Genomic DNA, 16,558 nt, shown 5'->3' with positions numbered 1-16,558 from the left:
GGTAGGCAATGCCTCTTGCTTATCGGCATTCATGGCTCGTCCATTGCTCACTGTATGACTCCCAGTTCGCATGTATCGAATACAAGAGATCTGGTCGTACCGATCGGTAGTTAGGTGTGGAGCTCCGAGCCGTAAACGACTAAGCTGGATCATCAATAGCCTCTGGGGCCGCTATGACCATTTATTGTAGTGTTACTAGGTTGCTACTACTTACGTTGCATTAGACGTTTATGACACTTGTTTATTTACCCAGAGTTAACTGTGTGAGACCGTGGTAGCTTTTGGCTAGGGATCGCCACGCGAACGTCTTGCTCTTTATTGTTTTAGACAGTTCGTTTCGGGATATGCGTAGTCCACGCAACCCCCGAAACACTCAGTTAATGAATTTTTAATAGAAATTCTTTCAATTAGATCATGTCTTGTTCTGAAATTTGTGATTTCATTCACAAATTTCAGAACAACAGACATGATGTAAATGAACGAATTTCTATTAAAAATTCATTAACTTAATTAATAATTTTTCTTCATTACATGATTGAAAGCAAGTATTGTTCTCTTAAACAGTAGGCCAGCAGCGAACTATGCCTTGGTTGCCGCTGCACTCTGGAGCTAGATAACGCCATCAACACTTGTGTCTGTGACTAGTCTGCTTACTGAAATAAGGTTACTGTTCCTACATATTCACTAAAAGTGGCTGCATGAACTGAACTGAACGTCATGCCGGAACGGGATCAGACAGCTTGGCAACATGACTTTATTTGGTTCCGGGATCACGTGAAGGGTCACAAGGGTAAAGCTGAGCCGAAAACTACTACTCTCTCCGGAGAGTTTCTAAGATCTCCGTCGTTGGGACATCCAGGGCCGGATTTCCCCACCACCGTTCGGTATGGATGCCCCCGCGAATCTCTATCGAGTCCCTGCCGAAAAATGGTCGAGAGACAATCAACATAATAGGTTTAGTTTGTTCTCGTAATGATTGATTTCGTTCATTATCATTGGTTCAGTAATTAGCCATTTTTTTATTAAGCTTTTCAGAAACAGCTAATTACTTTTAACATAATAAATAAATTAAGAAAAACATCTCTATCTTGAATAATAATTAAAATAATTTCATGCAATAAATCATTTAATTTTTAAGCTTATACATTGCCTTATAGGAATAAATTGCATAATAATTTATACCAAAATAATAAACATTTCCAACATGAGACCCACTGGACGAAATCTGATTGAGAAATAGGCATCAGCTTTTGTATTTTTAGGTGAACAAAATTGTTATACCTTGCGTTGTATTTTTCGGTAGATTCACTTATTTTGTTACAAAATAAAAGATTTTTGAAAACAGTTGTTTCTTCAAATTTGTGTGAAATACACTTTATTGCCTTTTTATATACATTTTTTTTTACAAGCAAACTCTTACTCGTCTATTTATAGACACAATCAATAACAACGAAATTAAAAGAGAGACATCCCTAGCTACTTGACATTTGACAGTCTTATTGTCGTTTCTCAAACAATTTCTAATCAAAGTTAAAATTTATATTTGTTTTGAATATATATAATACTACTAAATTATTTCATTGAATTATGGCTGACTCAACAGTAATCGATGTAAGCAAATTAAAAGTGTTTGAGCTGAGAAAAGAGTTAAAATCACGTGGGCTATCGTACGCCGGTGACAAAGCAGAGCTTGTAGCGAGGCTTCAAGCAGCCATCGCTCAAGAAGATCATGGCGATATTAACTTAGACTCAGACGAGATAGACTCCGACGGAGTCCTAGAAGACGAAGATGACAAAAGTCAAACCGATATATTAGATGATACAGCTGTAGACACTTTAAATGAAGAATTAGCCCTTGAAGAAAATTCCACTAAACAAACAAGTGATGCCAAACCGCAAAGAGTTCTTAAAAGGAAAATACCATCAACAGAACTAGCTTCAGAACGTTCTAATGACAAAAAGGAAGGAAGCAGTAAAAAAATTGTTCTGAATAGAGCAGTTTCTATTACATCTCCTCCAAAACCTACAGATGAAATTGTTGAAACTAAGTTGGAGGAAAAACTAGAGCCAAGCAACAAAGTAAAAATTACTGCTGATATTGATCCTAAGACTAGACTAGAAATGAGAGCAAAAAGGTTTGGTCTGCCTATAAAAATGTCTGATGCTGAGAGGAAAGAGGCAAGAAAACAACGCTTTGGTCAAAATGCTACTCAACTTAATACTAAAACTATCATCACCACTCCTAACAGTTTACAGGACAATCTAGAAAAATTAAAGCAACGAGCACAGAGGTTTGGACAGTCAGTGTCATCAATTATGACTGATATTGAAAATAAAGAGAAGTTAGAGAAACGTAAAGCAAAGTTCAATACTACAAAGTGAATAAGCAATTGTCAAGTTATTTTTGACTAGAGTTAATTATTATTGCTATTGGTAACATAAGTTAAATGTTTAACTTTATAATTTTAAGTATTTCAATATATACTATTAAATATTGATGTAACTTATGTGTTTTTTTTAAAGAATCTCAAAACTTTGTCAACATTTGAGTAATATATTTAATATGATATATTTACTTATGTTGAGATGTAGCTTCAATGCAAAATCAGTAGATTACTCTTTTCAGTCCAATATTAAAGGTAAGAATTTTAGTGTTGTAGTTTATGTGTAGTGAATTTTCATGTGTTACCTAAATAATCCAATTTTACTTTCAATACTTTAATTTAAAAGTTATCTAAACAGACAATATCAATTCTTTAATGATCTGTCAAATACATGAATAATATTGCATGAAAACTTGTCATGTTAAGACAGTACTATTGTTATATTTGTATGTATATAAAACGAGCTAAACCTAATTACTTCACAGGATTATGAACATTTATAATAATTATAAATTAAAATAGGAAAGCTTGTATGTGAAAAGTCTAAGATACAATCAGTATGATTGTGACATATGGTTAAACACAAAAGAACTCAACAAATAGATATCAAGGCCATCTTAACTGCAGCCAAATTTGTTAATTAGAGCACTTTATTATGAACCCAACCAAGCCATGGATTGTATGGAGAATTCTTCATAGAAAATGTAAATACAGTTATTAAAAACATAGTTGGGTTTGCACTATATCAAAAGAATTTTTTTCCATCATTCATAAATAAATCATATATCTAACAGGAAATTCGCTGTACCACCCTCTATACCACCACAAAAGTTCCAGGACCATAAATCAAATGAATAATATTTATCCATCTCTGTTGTATTAACCTTTTAGGTAAAAAATAACATTAGGCACAAATAGGTTCTCTATCTAATAAGTGCAAAGTAACTAAATACCAATTCCCATCAGAATGCTTGCCTTTGTCAGTTACATGGCTATTTATACAACAGCAGGAATATCATGGAAAGTCAGGAAATACAGATTAGCAAGGGCTCATAAATGAAGCTTTAAACGGCAGCTATAAGTATAAATCCATAATAATTAAAATGAATAACACTTAAATTATCATTTTATTGGTAAGTATTTATACAAAACATTTGTTTTACTATAAATATACATATCTATAGTTATGTTAAAATTAGGTAACACTATATTAATCTACAATTTCACTATTAAATGGTAGTTCTGCAAAATGTTCTGTAGTTTTGTAACTATCATCAGATTTAGCAGTATAATTAACTAAAATTTCATTATCATTTTCACACAAAAAATCCTGAGGTATATTTAATTTGTATTCCATGAAAGGTTGTTTATACAATGTGGCCCACCTTGCAGCTATTTCTTTATGTAAACATTTTCTATATGCTAAGCAGTGCATGTGTTTAAACTTTTCATATTTAATTCTCGAAAACCCGATGCATGCCAAAGTGTATTGCCAATTTTTCATTAATTTTGCATTTGCTCCCACATGTTTAGAATCGGGAGTATTTATAATAAGCAAGCCTCCCGGTTTTAAAAGTTTATATGCTTTGATACATGCTTCTATTCGTAAATCTGAATGTGGAATATATTCAAGTAGGAAGCAGAATGTTACAATGTCATAGGAATCTTGTTTCAGTTGCTTTACATTGTTATGTTCTAAAATATTTTTTTCCCCTATCTCAAGTTTAAGGAAGTCACATTGATAAACAGAGTTATTTGCTGGATAAAGATCAATAGGTAATACATTAAAAAACTCATATTTCTTAAAAGGGTTATAACAGCTGCCCACATCCAGTAATTTTAAAGGTAATGTAAAATGTTCAAATTTGTCTAGTTTAATATTAATTTTTTGCGATATGTCCTTTTCCCTAGCACAAAATTTTAAATAACCTTTATTTACGTAATAATCATAACAAAAGTCTGTAGACCATTGTATACGAGATGTTGCAGTGTTAGATTTATCATCACAATTATTTTCCCAATGTACAGTTGCTAATTTTTCCATGCACTTTGCGTATGTAGTTAATACCTCCTTGTTTTCACAATGTTCAAACCACGCTTTTTGAACACCTAATTCATAGGAACATTTTCTTAAAGAAGAATGAACTTCTTTTATATACTGAGCTAACTGTTTGTGCTCTTCAGTGGCCATAGCTGTGAAAATCAACAAATATATGTTGTTCACGGACCCCTCCGTTCCGTCAACTCATTACCGATGAAGCTGTAAAAGCCGCAAGGCTAACAGCACAAACTTCATACGAGACTATAGACTATAGAAATATATGTCGATCACATTAAAGACACCATTTAATGATACTTAAACCCTCTGCAGGCGTTGTAAATTTAAGTATCTTAAATATACACATAAGCAAATTATACACTTAAACGGGTTTATTATCATTATTGAACTATATTAACAAATTATTTTTTAAAACAGAAATATCCGATCTTGTAAAAAATTAATGCACGCAAAACTTTTGTAAACCAGCTTAAAAAATGGAAATTCTATTACGCTAAATAGAACAAAGACATTGTCATCTGATGTATTGAAACGGTCCTTTCAATATTTATTATAGCACTGCTTAATTGACCCCGACAGTTTTAATAACATTTCTAACCAATAAAAATATTTTGTATTTAATTACCACAAATAGTGTTAATTGAAAATAACAAAACTTTTACTTAATTATTTTCAATTTATATTATCTATACTAAAAATAAATTCGAGTTAAAATCATAGAGTAATGAAAAAGTCTTTAGTAGTGGCCAAATCAAAATATATTTATTGTTTAACGAAACCAGAGGCGCTAAAATGATTTAAAGTTCTTTAGATATTTAAATAAGCAATATGAGTCAATTATTAGAGACTGAATTACAAGATTTTGACATTACGATCAACCAAATATTATTTGATTACGATAAAACTGTAATGCCTGTTCCCGATATAGAATTTGAACCTCATTTACTTATATCCAAAGTAAGTTTTATATATATTTCTATGCATTAGTCGTAGTAGCTATCCCTTGTTGTAAATCATTTTGTATAATATTTCCAGGTACGTAAGCACTATATGGAACATATTATAAAACTACTATCAATAAATTACGAGAGTAATCAAAGACTGAATAATAAGAATTTACGCTTGCCAAGTGCTATATGGAGGTGTGCGAAAAACATTGAAATGACGGCGGCTCAAACATGCATGGTAGTACAAATTTACCGAAAAAATATTGTCGCAGTGGTAAGAAGAATTGCCAAAAAAAATTCATTGATTTAATTATTAATTGCTATAATTTATTATCATTTTATTACTTTCAGATTAAACAATTAAAGCAGGATACCAAAAAAGGTAAACTATATAAAACATTGTACGATTATGTAAAAACCCCACCAGAGAATGAGAAAAAAGTACAGACTTTATTCACTATGTCTAATGTTAGTTCTTGCCAATGCACATGTAATCAAAAAAGAAAACGGCGATATGAATCCGAGTCACCAGAGAGCAAAAAAAATGTTAATAAATCTACAACTAATATTGTCACTAGTACAAAACAGTTAAATCAACACAAAATTTCTTCAGAGCCATTGTTACAAATAGATGGAAAAAATGATAAAACAGCTTATACGGAAAATCATTACTCAAATCTACCCCCTATAGTGACTGCAGAAACACAAGGATCTGATGATTTGTTGCGGCAATTAGAAATACTTTTTAAAGAAGACCATAATGATGATGACATATTTGAACAGTCATTGTGTAGTGTTCCAAATTCATCAAATGAAAAAACAGATAAAAACATAAAAGAAATTACTGAAAAAGGCAGTGAAATTCAAAATGAAAACTTAATTAAGAATCCAGACCAATCATTTGATGAAAGACTGGCTACTTTTGCTGGGCAATTAGTGAAAAATAATGACAACATTACAACAAAACCAAGTGTACAGAAAAATAAACGGATGTCCAATAAATGGCTTTGTGAAGAGTACTTTTTAAAATCACAACTATTTGAAATATTGGATCAATTAAGAGATTGCAATAGGGCTAAATTTTCAAGGGTAAAATAACACTTTATAATTCTACAAATTGCAGTAAAAGATTTTGTAATAAAATATAAAAAAAAGTTATAATGCTGGAGAAATTGCTATAAGTCACATAACAGATAAAGCGTCCTAATATATTAAAAATGTTTGTGTACAGGATTTAACATAGTTTTAGAGCATAGTGCCAATGTACCTTAGGTTTTTCAGGTAGCAAATATAATTGAGTACAAGTTTTAGTATGTTAACTGTGCAAATATTATGTAGGAATATAATCAAGTAGGTGTACTTATTTGTAAATAGAAAGTAAAGAAAGATAATATCACTTATTATAGATGAACAATTGAGAACTTTTTTATCAATTGTTGTAAGGAAGTAATTGTCTAGAAGTTTATATGGTTCACATTATTCTTTTCACAGTGGTCTCACCTATATAATATAGTATATATTATGTTAGTAGAGATTACTCTATTGTTTTTGCAAACATTTAGCATTATTAGAGAGTTTTACTGTTGTTTATTGCTTGCATGTGGCTGCTTTGATCCTCAGAAAAAAAGTGAGTCTTTAAATAAAGTACAACTTTCTTAAAAGTTAGGGAATCGACTTTCTATTCGCCAAAATATCTTAGCTGTAAAAATTTTAATACATTTTTCATGTAACAAAATTTGCAACAACCTGTGTATATTTAATATAATTTTGTTGAAGTAGTATGGAATTTTTATAGGTTAAAGGTATATTGCAAGATTTATTTGGAGAAGACAGTGATGATGAAGGTGTTATGTCTCCTCTAGAGGAGACACAAGAGTTTATAACAAGTTGTAAAGAACGTATAGCACCTTGGGTGGTTAAAGTTTTGACGCCCTTCTATATAAAAGGACATATTAAAGGAAAAGTATTGTTTAAATCCGTGGCTAAGCATTTGATTAGGTTAATATATCAATGTAGTAAATATCCTAGTAAGTACTGTTCTATTATATTTACATTTTTTTGCATAAAAACATTTTTACAGTCTACAAAATATTAATGCAATTATTTATTATATGAGTAATATGTTAAAACCTACTTTTGTAGCTTGTCAAGGTCTGCTAATTTTATGTAGCCTCTGTAAAAAAAAATCAGTCTATATTAAATTTTAGGCAGAGAACATTGAGAGGTTGGTGACTTTGTAGATATCATTCTCTGCATTTGCAAGAGTCAAACTTTCAGAACACCAATACCTCCCCTATGCTACAGTATTAAAATGTGGTTTTTGGAATTTATCATTATTCTAGGCATTGTCCACCAATTGATATGTTCGCAACGGTTTAAACTCCTGTAGAGAAAAAAATTGAAAATGTACAGAAAACTGTTTGGTATTATTTAAAAAGGTTAACTTTATACTCAATTAACAGTGAGCTATGAACTGCACATGTATCTGCACCTAGTTTGATGGAGAGGTAATACACACTAGCAATTGGACGTGAGGAAAATGATAGCCAGGGTGTGATCTACATTGCATATATGACAAGGACTGTTTATAATTTCAACTCCAAAACAACAGGAGCAAATGCAATGCAAAATTGAATTCGAAAGCAAGAGTGATTAAACTAAAGTTTTGCAGCTATAGTGTAGAATGTGAAGTGTGAATTCTACAATTTCATAAAAATTTTAAATGTTTCAGGTGAATTTGAGGTAAAAACATTTGTTAATGATTTTCTTGAAAGTCACAAAAACATACGGTGTGAAGCTGATTTTAAACAATTCCGTATAGAAAATTTTTCTTGAGACTATTTATAATTGTTCTTGTATTTAACTCTTCTTTGGTAAGCACAATTTTTTTATCAATATTTCTATTGTTAGAAACCTGTTTTCGTCTTGTGTTATTTAATCAATTTTCAAAACTAATTTTAAAAAAAAACTCGCCTTAAATACTAAAAAAACGTCTTAAATAAAAAGCTTTAGAAATTAAATAACATTTAATAAAACATCAAAGTATTGAGTAAATAACTATATATTAGAGTGTATTATATGGTACCTGGTATGACAAATGTGTAGTAATTAAGTATAGATTCTTCTTAAGTTCTAAATGTATTTCTTTTATTTTCAGAATTATCATTTTATTTTTTCAGAACCCTGGATTAAAGATACAGCATAAAATAATAAAGTAAATTATAGTTCCTCTCTCAAGGCTGGTCAGACCTTCATCAGCAATTGAATTTCAATAATTAAAATTCTCTTCATTAAGTGATTGAAAGTACTTTATAAGATAATCCAGAAGTATATTCTAAGAAGTTAAAATCAATAAAACATTTGACTTTTCATTTTTTACTTGGATTTTCCCCTTTTTTTTCTTCATCTGTATTTTTCTTTTTTTCTACTTTAGTAAACCATGAAGTTATAGATGATTGAGATTTCTTTCCTTCTAACGATACTCTTTTATTGCAGTCATCAGATTTGTATCTTGTATTATTAACCGAAGTAGAAACTTGATGCCATGAGAGTAGAGTAGATGGCGTGAGATATGAGAGAGCAATATAAGGGTCCACATTATCAACATCAAGCCATGCCTGAAAGTTAAATGAGATTGTTACTATACATATGTAAAATATTAATGACTTGTTACACCTTAACTTTGATAATAAGAATATCCATGTTTATATAAATAGGTCTAAGATTATGGTCATATTTTTCAAATTTAATGAACCACAGAGATAAGCAAACAAAGTGAATTGTAGAGATTAAATTGCTTGTGATTTGCAAGTGAATTATTTGTAAATGTGTAAAATTTTAATTTTAAATTGTTGAAGTGTCATTGCATAAATTAATGAATTTTATTTAAAAAATAGGATTATAATATTTGAGATGAAAAAAAATTATAAGTCATAGCTTATAGGGTTTTTATTGAAAAATATTAATGATTCATTTTTGGTACACTATGCAAATTAGACATAAAAATTCTTTAGTTGGTATGAAAGGGATTGAAGCAGCTGTTTCCTTTCTTGGAACAAAGAAATACATTGCATTTTGTGCATTTTATATAACTTTGCGGCTTAAATCCAGGCCTCATGCGACTTTCAGTTTTTACTTGGTTGTGACCAAGATTATCACGATGAACGTCAACAGCCGTTAAAACTTGGCATCCTTTTTTTCTTTTTGCTTGGGGTCTTGCGGCATCGATACTACTGTTACTTGGACGCCCTCTAGTGGGTTGACTCGCGGCACCATAAGTACATAGTACATCAGCAAGCTCTGCCAGATTCATGAGTTTTCTCGATTCCAATCCCTTTTTGGTCTCAACCGATTTGTATAGAACCCAAGAGTTTATTATTGCGACGTCTAGAAAGTTCTCATATACCACTTTCTGGTTTTTACTATTATTCCGTATTTGCCCAAAAATGAATCCATGAGATCAACCCCCCCTTCATATGGGCGTTGTACTCCTTGACGATTTTTGGGCAACCTATAGAGATATTTTTCTTTTCGGCTTTGTCAAACCGTTCTATACTCTCGACTGGTTCAGCGCCTACATAAGTGGAGAGCAGTACTACCACCTGCTTATTATCTTTCCAGCTAAGACGCAATATCTACTCCATCTACATGTGTAGTAAATTCCACATACGACATTCTAGGCACTTGTTTCTTTATCACGTCCTGTTTTGAAGGTAACTTACAATTTTTACCGAGTCGGTTTCTTTGCACAGTGCCTACACATTGAATACCTTCCTTGGCAAAATAGTACATCAAGGGCAATGAAGTATAGAAATTATCATGGAAAATAATGTGATTGGAATTTCGGGGAATTATTCTTGCAAGTTTTATGACTGTGTGACACAACTCCTATATCGGGTTCATTAGGCAAACGATCTTCTTTTTCTTTACCAGAATAAATAAAGCGATATGCAAAACCTGTCAGTGAACATAAAACAAATAACTTGAAGCCCCATTTGTGAGGCTTGTTGGGTAAGTATTGTTTCAAGAAATGACCCATTCTGGTGGAACACATCTGTTAACCCTTAATTAGGCGCATGGGGTCAGGGCCGCTTGAAATTCAAAAAATAATGGCTTACAGTCTTCAGAGCGTGCTAACGCTCTTTCTAGCTTCCTCACTCCCCGCGGGGTACGCAAATTAGTCGCATCCAGAACATTAACTACTGCGCACACATCGCTGTCCTTTAGAGAGCTGACCCCATGCGCCCAGTTACGTTCCATTTTTTGGCAAAGATAAGTTTTTACTTTTGTGATTTTTTTGTGTCTATATTAGTATATTGTTTACTATTTATCTTTGTATGAGTCTTTTTTGATACGGTATGATTTCTTTATGTATTTTTGTGTTTTTTTTCTATGCTTTTTCTTTTTTTTTTGAATTGAAATGCCTAACGACAAACAAGTATTGCAATGGCTGGATGAAGTGCTTGATGAAGAGTAAGATGTTGCTGGTTCGGATTCGCAAGACGAAACTTTAAACGATGCTGTCATTGATAGTGCTCATAATTCAGAAAGCGACATTGAGGAGTCTGAACATATCCAAGACATCCCTGTACCAACGGAAGATAATTTTTTTTTATCTCGACATACTCAGAGAAATGGCCCGAAAGTGAAATGGTGTAAAGTACCACCATCGAACGGAGTAAGGACCCGAGCACAAAATATTATTTTACATTTACCTGGAGTATAAACATACCTGGCATCAACCCATTTGTCATACACAAAGCGAATACTAAGAAGACTTTGACATATACAAGACTGATTTTCTTGAAGAAAATAGCTGCGGCACTTGTAGAAGATCACCAAAAACGTCGCATACAACTACGTGCTGTACCAGTGACAACAAAAAAACGGCTCCATGAAGTTTATAATGTGAACAAGGCGGTTTATCAATCGACAGCTAAGCGCGGGCGCTATTCATCATGTCCTAGAAAGGACGACAAAAAAGTGCCAACAAAATGTTTCAAGTGTCGTAAATTTATTTGCCAGCAACACTCAAGTATTTACTGCGTCGGATGCAGAACAGAAGATTCCGCTGATGAGGCTGAATAAACTTTATTTCTTAAGTTGATCTCGGCTATGCTAAAAAATTAGTTTAAAGAGAGGTTTACTGTTTTGTTTTTTTTTTTAATATTTTTAATATCATAGTAAGTATTTGTTTCTTAAAGTTAAGTATATTAAAGAACTTTATTAATTACTATAGAAATCCATAAAGTTTTATTCCTTTTTGATACTCTTTTCTCAATGTTTTTTTGGGGTCATTTAAGACCCCATGCGCCTAATTGAGTGATTTTCTTAATGCGCCTAATTAAGGGTTAATCAATGGACAAATGTTGGGCAAGTGGAATACTGGAGAATTTTTCATTCAAATGGTCTATTATTGGACGAAGTTAATGAAGTTGGTCATGCTGGGTATGGTCTATTGGTAAATGATTATTATTATCATTGAAGTGAAGAACATGTCTTATTTTCTCAAATTTATTGACAGGCATCGCTTTTATTATCGCCTCAAACCCATGCTTGTTAGCCCAATAACTATGTACACTAGGATAATGGTAAATGCTCATGTAAATCAATATTGCTTAATACTTCCTCAATTATCCTAGTGTAATAACTTCGGGCCGATCGGGTTTAGTTTGTACAGCGTACCTGTTTGTGTCTCGCTTACAATATGTACTAAAAACACTACAGTGAAAAAGTATGAAAAATACTGAAACAGTGTCTGAAGATTCATCACACATTCAGGATAATCTTCTGAGTTACGAAAAGTAGTTAGATTTTCATTATATATCATCGGCTGTCTTTTCCATATCAGTCTCTGAATATCTAAGGTTTGCATGGGTATAATACAACTATTTGATGGTAGAGCATCGTCTACAATCAAAGGAGGATCGGGAAGAACTTCATCGTTTTAAGTATTATTATTGCCCGCAACGCCGTCATCATCACTTTCCAAAACATCTAACAAATCTTGTTGGGTAGGATAAAAATCAAGATCATCGCCATCTGATTGCAAATCATCTTCAGAAATAGCGCCATCTTCCAACTGCCGCAACAAAATTTAACGTCGTCGTCTTTCCGATTATTTTCAGTAATATCTATAACAAAATTAGTTGATCCCGCAAACGTTTTTTTGCAAAAAAAATTAAAGTTTAATTAACAAATGTAAGATAACGGTTGATCGTAGAGGGGTGACAATTTAGGTTTGTATGTATTTTTGTATGCTGTATCATAATAAAATAAAAACCAAAAAAATTGTCTAAAAAATTAAAAATAAAATTTAGGGGTGGACCACCCTTATCACTTAGGGGTATGGAAAATAGATAGTAGCCGATTCTCAGACATACTGAATACGCATGTAAAATTTGGTAAAAATCGGTCAAGCCGTTTCGGAGGAGTTCAAGTTCGAACACCGTGAACTTTATATATTAGATTATAGACCACATGCATACCACACCAAAACAAAACCAACAAACTAAAAAAGGAAGCATAGTACTAAATACATGTCGTAATTATACCATTAGTGCATGTTGTCCCATTTTTGCATCAACACGAAATAAGCCCTCCATACACATGATAGTTACGGAATATGGACAAAATTACTAGCAAATTAATAAATAAGAGCCTTACCTTTAGTAATTTTTTTTTTGTTTAACGAATACACCAAAATATTTATAAATAATCCACTTCCAAACGTACAAGATGAATCCGCTATCAAAAATGCGCGCCAATTGGTATAACGTCAGAAAGATACAAATATTGAAGTCAAATCTCATTATTTTAGTTAATTTTTGATAAGTCAATGGGCAAAGGAATCACTGCCATTCAGCCAAATGTATCGATATCAAAACTGTTGTCGAATATCCACGCAAAAAGTTATGGATACATTTTTGGGACTCTATCTATGCATTTAAGGGTTAAAACAAATAAATTCGTTCTTATTTACAATGCATATGGATATAACATACAACATAGCATATAGGTAAATACAGTGGCGTACCTAGAACTTTTGCCGCCCGGGGCGATCTCCAGTTTGCCGCCCTTTCTATTATATGTCAATCAAATAGTGGTTTTTGATTTAAAAAAATATTGATATATCACTTCAAAGTAATCATACAAACTTTTCAAAAGAAATGACATTTATAAACTGACATCAAAAAATTTTAGTTAGGAAAAATTGCCGAACAAAGTCGTAAAGATCCTTTTATGAATTCAACAAATTTTAATGAATACAATAAAATAAAATTATTATCTTGTTCTTGAATTAGAATCCAAAATTTACACTAAAATGCATTTATATACACCGAGGAATTATATTCGAAATCTTAAAGTTAATCATAATTTATATAAATCAAATATTAAACTTATAATAATTATTTATTATTCAAGAAAGAAAATAAATTTGAAATGAAAAAGTTGCTTTTTACAACTATAAGTAAATATAAAAAATGCCGCCCCAAGGTAAGTGCCGCCCGGTGCGGACCGCACCCACCGCCCCCCCCTAGGTATGCCACTGGGTAAATAATAAAAAATTAGATTCAGATATTAGGTAGTACTTAAACCAATTTAAACTTTTTGTAATGAATTTTTTATTAGTCTAGGCAATTTAATATACTATTTTTCAAGTAGTGAGGGTTAATCTGTACTTTGCATTTGAATTTATTGCTGTAAGATATGTTATTGCCATAAGTACTCTTAAGAATATTTTGATAACAATATTTAAAAAAATAAAATTTATTATGTATTAATATAATCTTTCCATATAATAGAATTATTGGAATTTTTTTTATGAAAAATATAGTAAAGATCACAACATCTAAACCACAATCTTACAAACTATTGTAAGATTGTGGTTTAGATGTTGGTACACCATATACAAATTGGATATTTTTAAGTTCTTGCTTATAATTTTAAACATAAACCTATGAATACCTCAATTTCAAACTCTGTGTCCAAAATGGCAGGCATCCTGTGATGTAACCAATTCAATGTATCATTGGAATCCATTGTGATAATTGAATATGAATACATAATAGTACCTTTGTCTTGCCAAATGTTATACAATCCAGCTAAGTACAAAAGTTTAACACCTGTCCACCCATTTTGGCTATCATAACTATTATTCCAAGTATCTGGATCATCAATCTGAAATATTTAAGTTATGTCTTTGTTGTTATCAGTGGTTTGTAGAAGCTGGCTAAACCACTTTATTATGTACAAGGTGGTAGCTTATCTATTTAAATATCAATAAAAAATTTTGATTCAGAAAAGTTGTGAATTAATTTAATAAACAACAGTTTATTTAATTATATGAATGAAACCTGATTTTGTTATAAGACCCCCTGACCACAAAAAATAATTGTGAAAATATACTTTTGGTAATTTTTTTATTACTCCATAAATTATTAGCAAATAAATAAATTCCTTTGGGAAAATGTGCAACTAATTATCCAATCCCTGAAGATCATTGAAAGCCTTCTTTATTATTTTTCTATTATTAATGAATAGTTTCATTATATTGATTACAATAGTGTCAAACTATATCCCATTACCATTAACAGACTCTGGCACAAACAACATTTTAAAACAAAATAATTATTAAAGTAACAAAAAACATGATGCAAATTCTTAATAAGATTTATATTGGTCTTATATAGTCAATATCAATGTCCACCAAGAATATTGTGTATTACGAGGGAGTCATAATAAATCTTATAGGTGAATATTTATGTATAGTGTAAATGAAATTTCAATCACAGACAAGCATTTCCCACTTGCAGTTATGAAACATTACTCACTGAACTTGTGGTGGTGTTTTGGCCGCATATATTATATAAATCCTTTGTTAAAAGAATTTATACAAATATTATTAAATATTGAAAATAACAAAACTTTATGGTATATATTACACTAAATATTAGCACGAAGTTAAAATAGTTGTAAGCTGTTGGTTTTAAATAATTTTGTACAAAAATAAACAAGTTACCTTTACATGTTCATCTTGAGGTTTGTATATGTAGAATGGTTGTTTGACTTTTCTTTTAATTGCGGTTTGCCATTCGTAATAACCCTCTACTATTATAACACATCTACCGCCATTCATTAAAATTGGGTTATAAAGTTTTGATGTCCTTATATTCTCAATTCGACAGTTGATTGTATTTAAATCATTTGAACGGTAATCACCCTGATACATAAAACATGCTATAAACATTTACTCTAGCTAATATTTTTACACATTATATACTTGTAACTTTTTTAAGTTAAAATTTAGCTATACAACAAAATTATGTAGCAAATAACAAATGGTTGATACACATCAATTTAATAAATTATAATAGATTATATTCATTAGCACAGCTAAATTATATATAATTAGATTATTCCTATCTTTTATGAAATAATATACTATGATAAAGATACTGATTTGTTGAACTCACTTCATTGATACGTTATAAGGAAACCTCATACCTTTTAACAATAAATAATATTCAATCGTCCTAAGATTTTTTTTTATCACAATACCTTATGCCAAGGGGGTATTATTCCCCACATCATTGGTTTTATAACTCGAGCGTTTTCTACACTTTTGTAATTACTTGAAGATATCAAAATCGGAGTAACGTCTGTTGGCGCAATGTTATAGGAAGGAATATATTCTTTGCCATCATTATGTTCATGCAACCATTCCGGTTTGATAAAACTTCCATCTTTTCCCTTGTAGCTACAGGCACAACGAAGTTGGTCTTTATGTAATGATCTAAAATAAAAGTTCTTCGTTTATTAATGTTCAAAGTTGTGATATTTTTTGTTATTAATTTAAATACTTAAGATACACACAAACCCGTCCGTCCACACATTTCTAATATTTTTATTGTTCGTATCAATTTGTTTTCGCGGTCTTTATGACAAACTTCTAAAGTCAGACGTCATACCAATAAAAATAGACAACAGATATAATAAATATCATTTATTTGAAAAAAGCATAAAAATCCTCTTAAAAAGGATATGATAAATTAGTGAGAAACATATATTCTAAAGCTAAGTTTTTTTTTAAGATTACTAAGCGTTTATTTTTTCAATTTAAACTATAATTATTATAGTGTCACTATGACTTTATACCTAATTGTCTG

General features: G+C 31.1%; 4 protein-coding genes across 5 annotated transcripts; 2 read left to right on the top strand and 2 right to left on the bottom strand.

Moving 5' to 3' along the window:
- The first annotated feature begins 1,487 nt into the window (after positions 1–1,487).
- LOC137920346 (SAP domain-containing ribonucleoprotein) lies at positions 1,488–2,459 on the top strand. The gene has a single exon (XM_068763647.1). It carries the CDS (start codon positions 1,588–1,590, stop codon positions 2,380–2,382), a length of 795 nt encoding a protein of 264 aa, XP_068619748.1. The 5' UTR covers positions 1,488–1,587; the 3' UTR covers positions 2,383–2,459.
- Positions 2,460–3,589: 1,130 nt separating this feature from the next.
- On the bottom strand, positions 3,590–4,865 carry Samtor (S-adenosylmethionine sensor upstream of TORC1). Its single transcript, XM_068763671.1, has one exon. The coding sequence runs from the start codon at positions 4,573–4,575 to the stop codon at positions 3,595–3,597; it is 981 nt and encodes a 326-aa protein (XP_068619772.1). The 5' UTR covers positions 4,576–4,865; the 3' UTR covers positions 3,590–3,594.
- Positions 4,866–5,194: 329 nt separating this feature from the next.
- Positions 5,195–8,761, top strand: LOC137920164 (uncharacterized). 2 transcript variants are annotated; one of them, XM_068763417.1, is made up of 6 exons: positions 5,195–5,400; positions 5,479–5,664; positions 5,742–6,479; positions 7,186–7,417; positions 8,122–8,263; positions 8,570–8,761. In XM_068763417.1, the coding sequence occupies exons 1-5, from the start codon at positions 5,272–5,274 to the stop codon at positions 8,223–8,225; spliced, it is 1,389 nt and encodes a 462-aa protein (XP_068619518.1). In that variant the 5' UTR covers positions 5,195–5,271; the 3' UTR covers positions 8,226–8,263; positions 8,570–8,761. The 2 variants fall into 2 exon arrangements, with proteins under 2 accessions (XP_068619518.1, XP_068619517.1); XM_068763416.1 differs by having other exon boundaries at positions 8,548–8,761.
- LOC137920165 (abasic site processing protein HMCES) lies at positions 8,466–16,345 on the bottom strand. The gene is made up of 5 exons (XM_068763418.1): positions 16,266–16,345; positions 15,951–16,185; positions 15,412–15,612; positions 14,358–14,570; positions 8,466–9,007 (listed from the first exon to the last, which is right to left on the bottom strand). The coding sequence occupies exons 1-5, from the start codon at positions 16,283–16,285 to the stop codon at positions 8,759–8,761; spliced, it is 918 nt and encodes a 305-aa protein (XP_068619519.1). The 5' UTR covers positions 16,286–16,345; the 3' UTR covers positions 8,466–8,758.
- Between the last annotated feature and the right edge of the window lie 213 nt (positions 16,346–16,558).

The sequence above is a fragment of the Battus philenor genome, unplaced genomic scaffold (genome assembly GCF_028537555.1).
Source record: "Battus philenor isolate CCGP_79_NKW_IND1 unplaced genomic scaffold, ilBatPhil1.0.hap1 SCAF_18, whole genome shotgun sequence".
In the NCBI taxonomy this organism is placed as follows: Eukaryota; Metazoa; Arthropoda; class Insecta; order Lepidoptera; family Papilionidae; genus Battus; species Battus philenor.
This window is presented reverse-complemented; position numbering and strand designations above follow the sequence as displayed.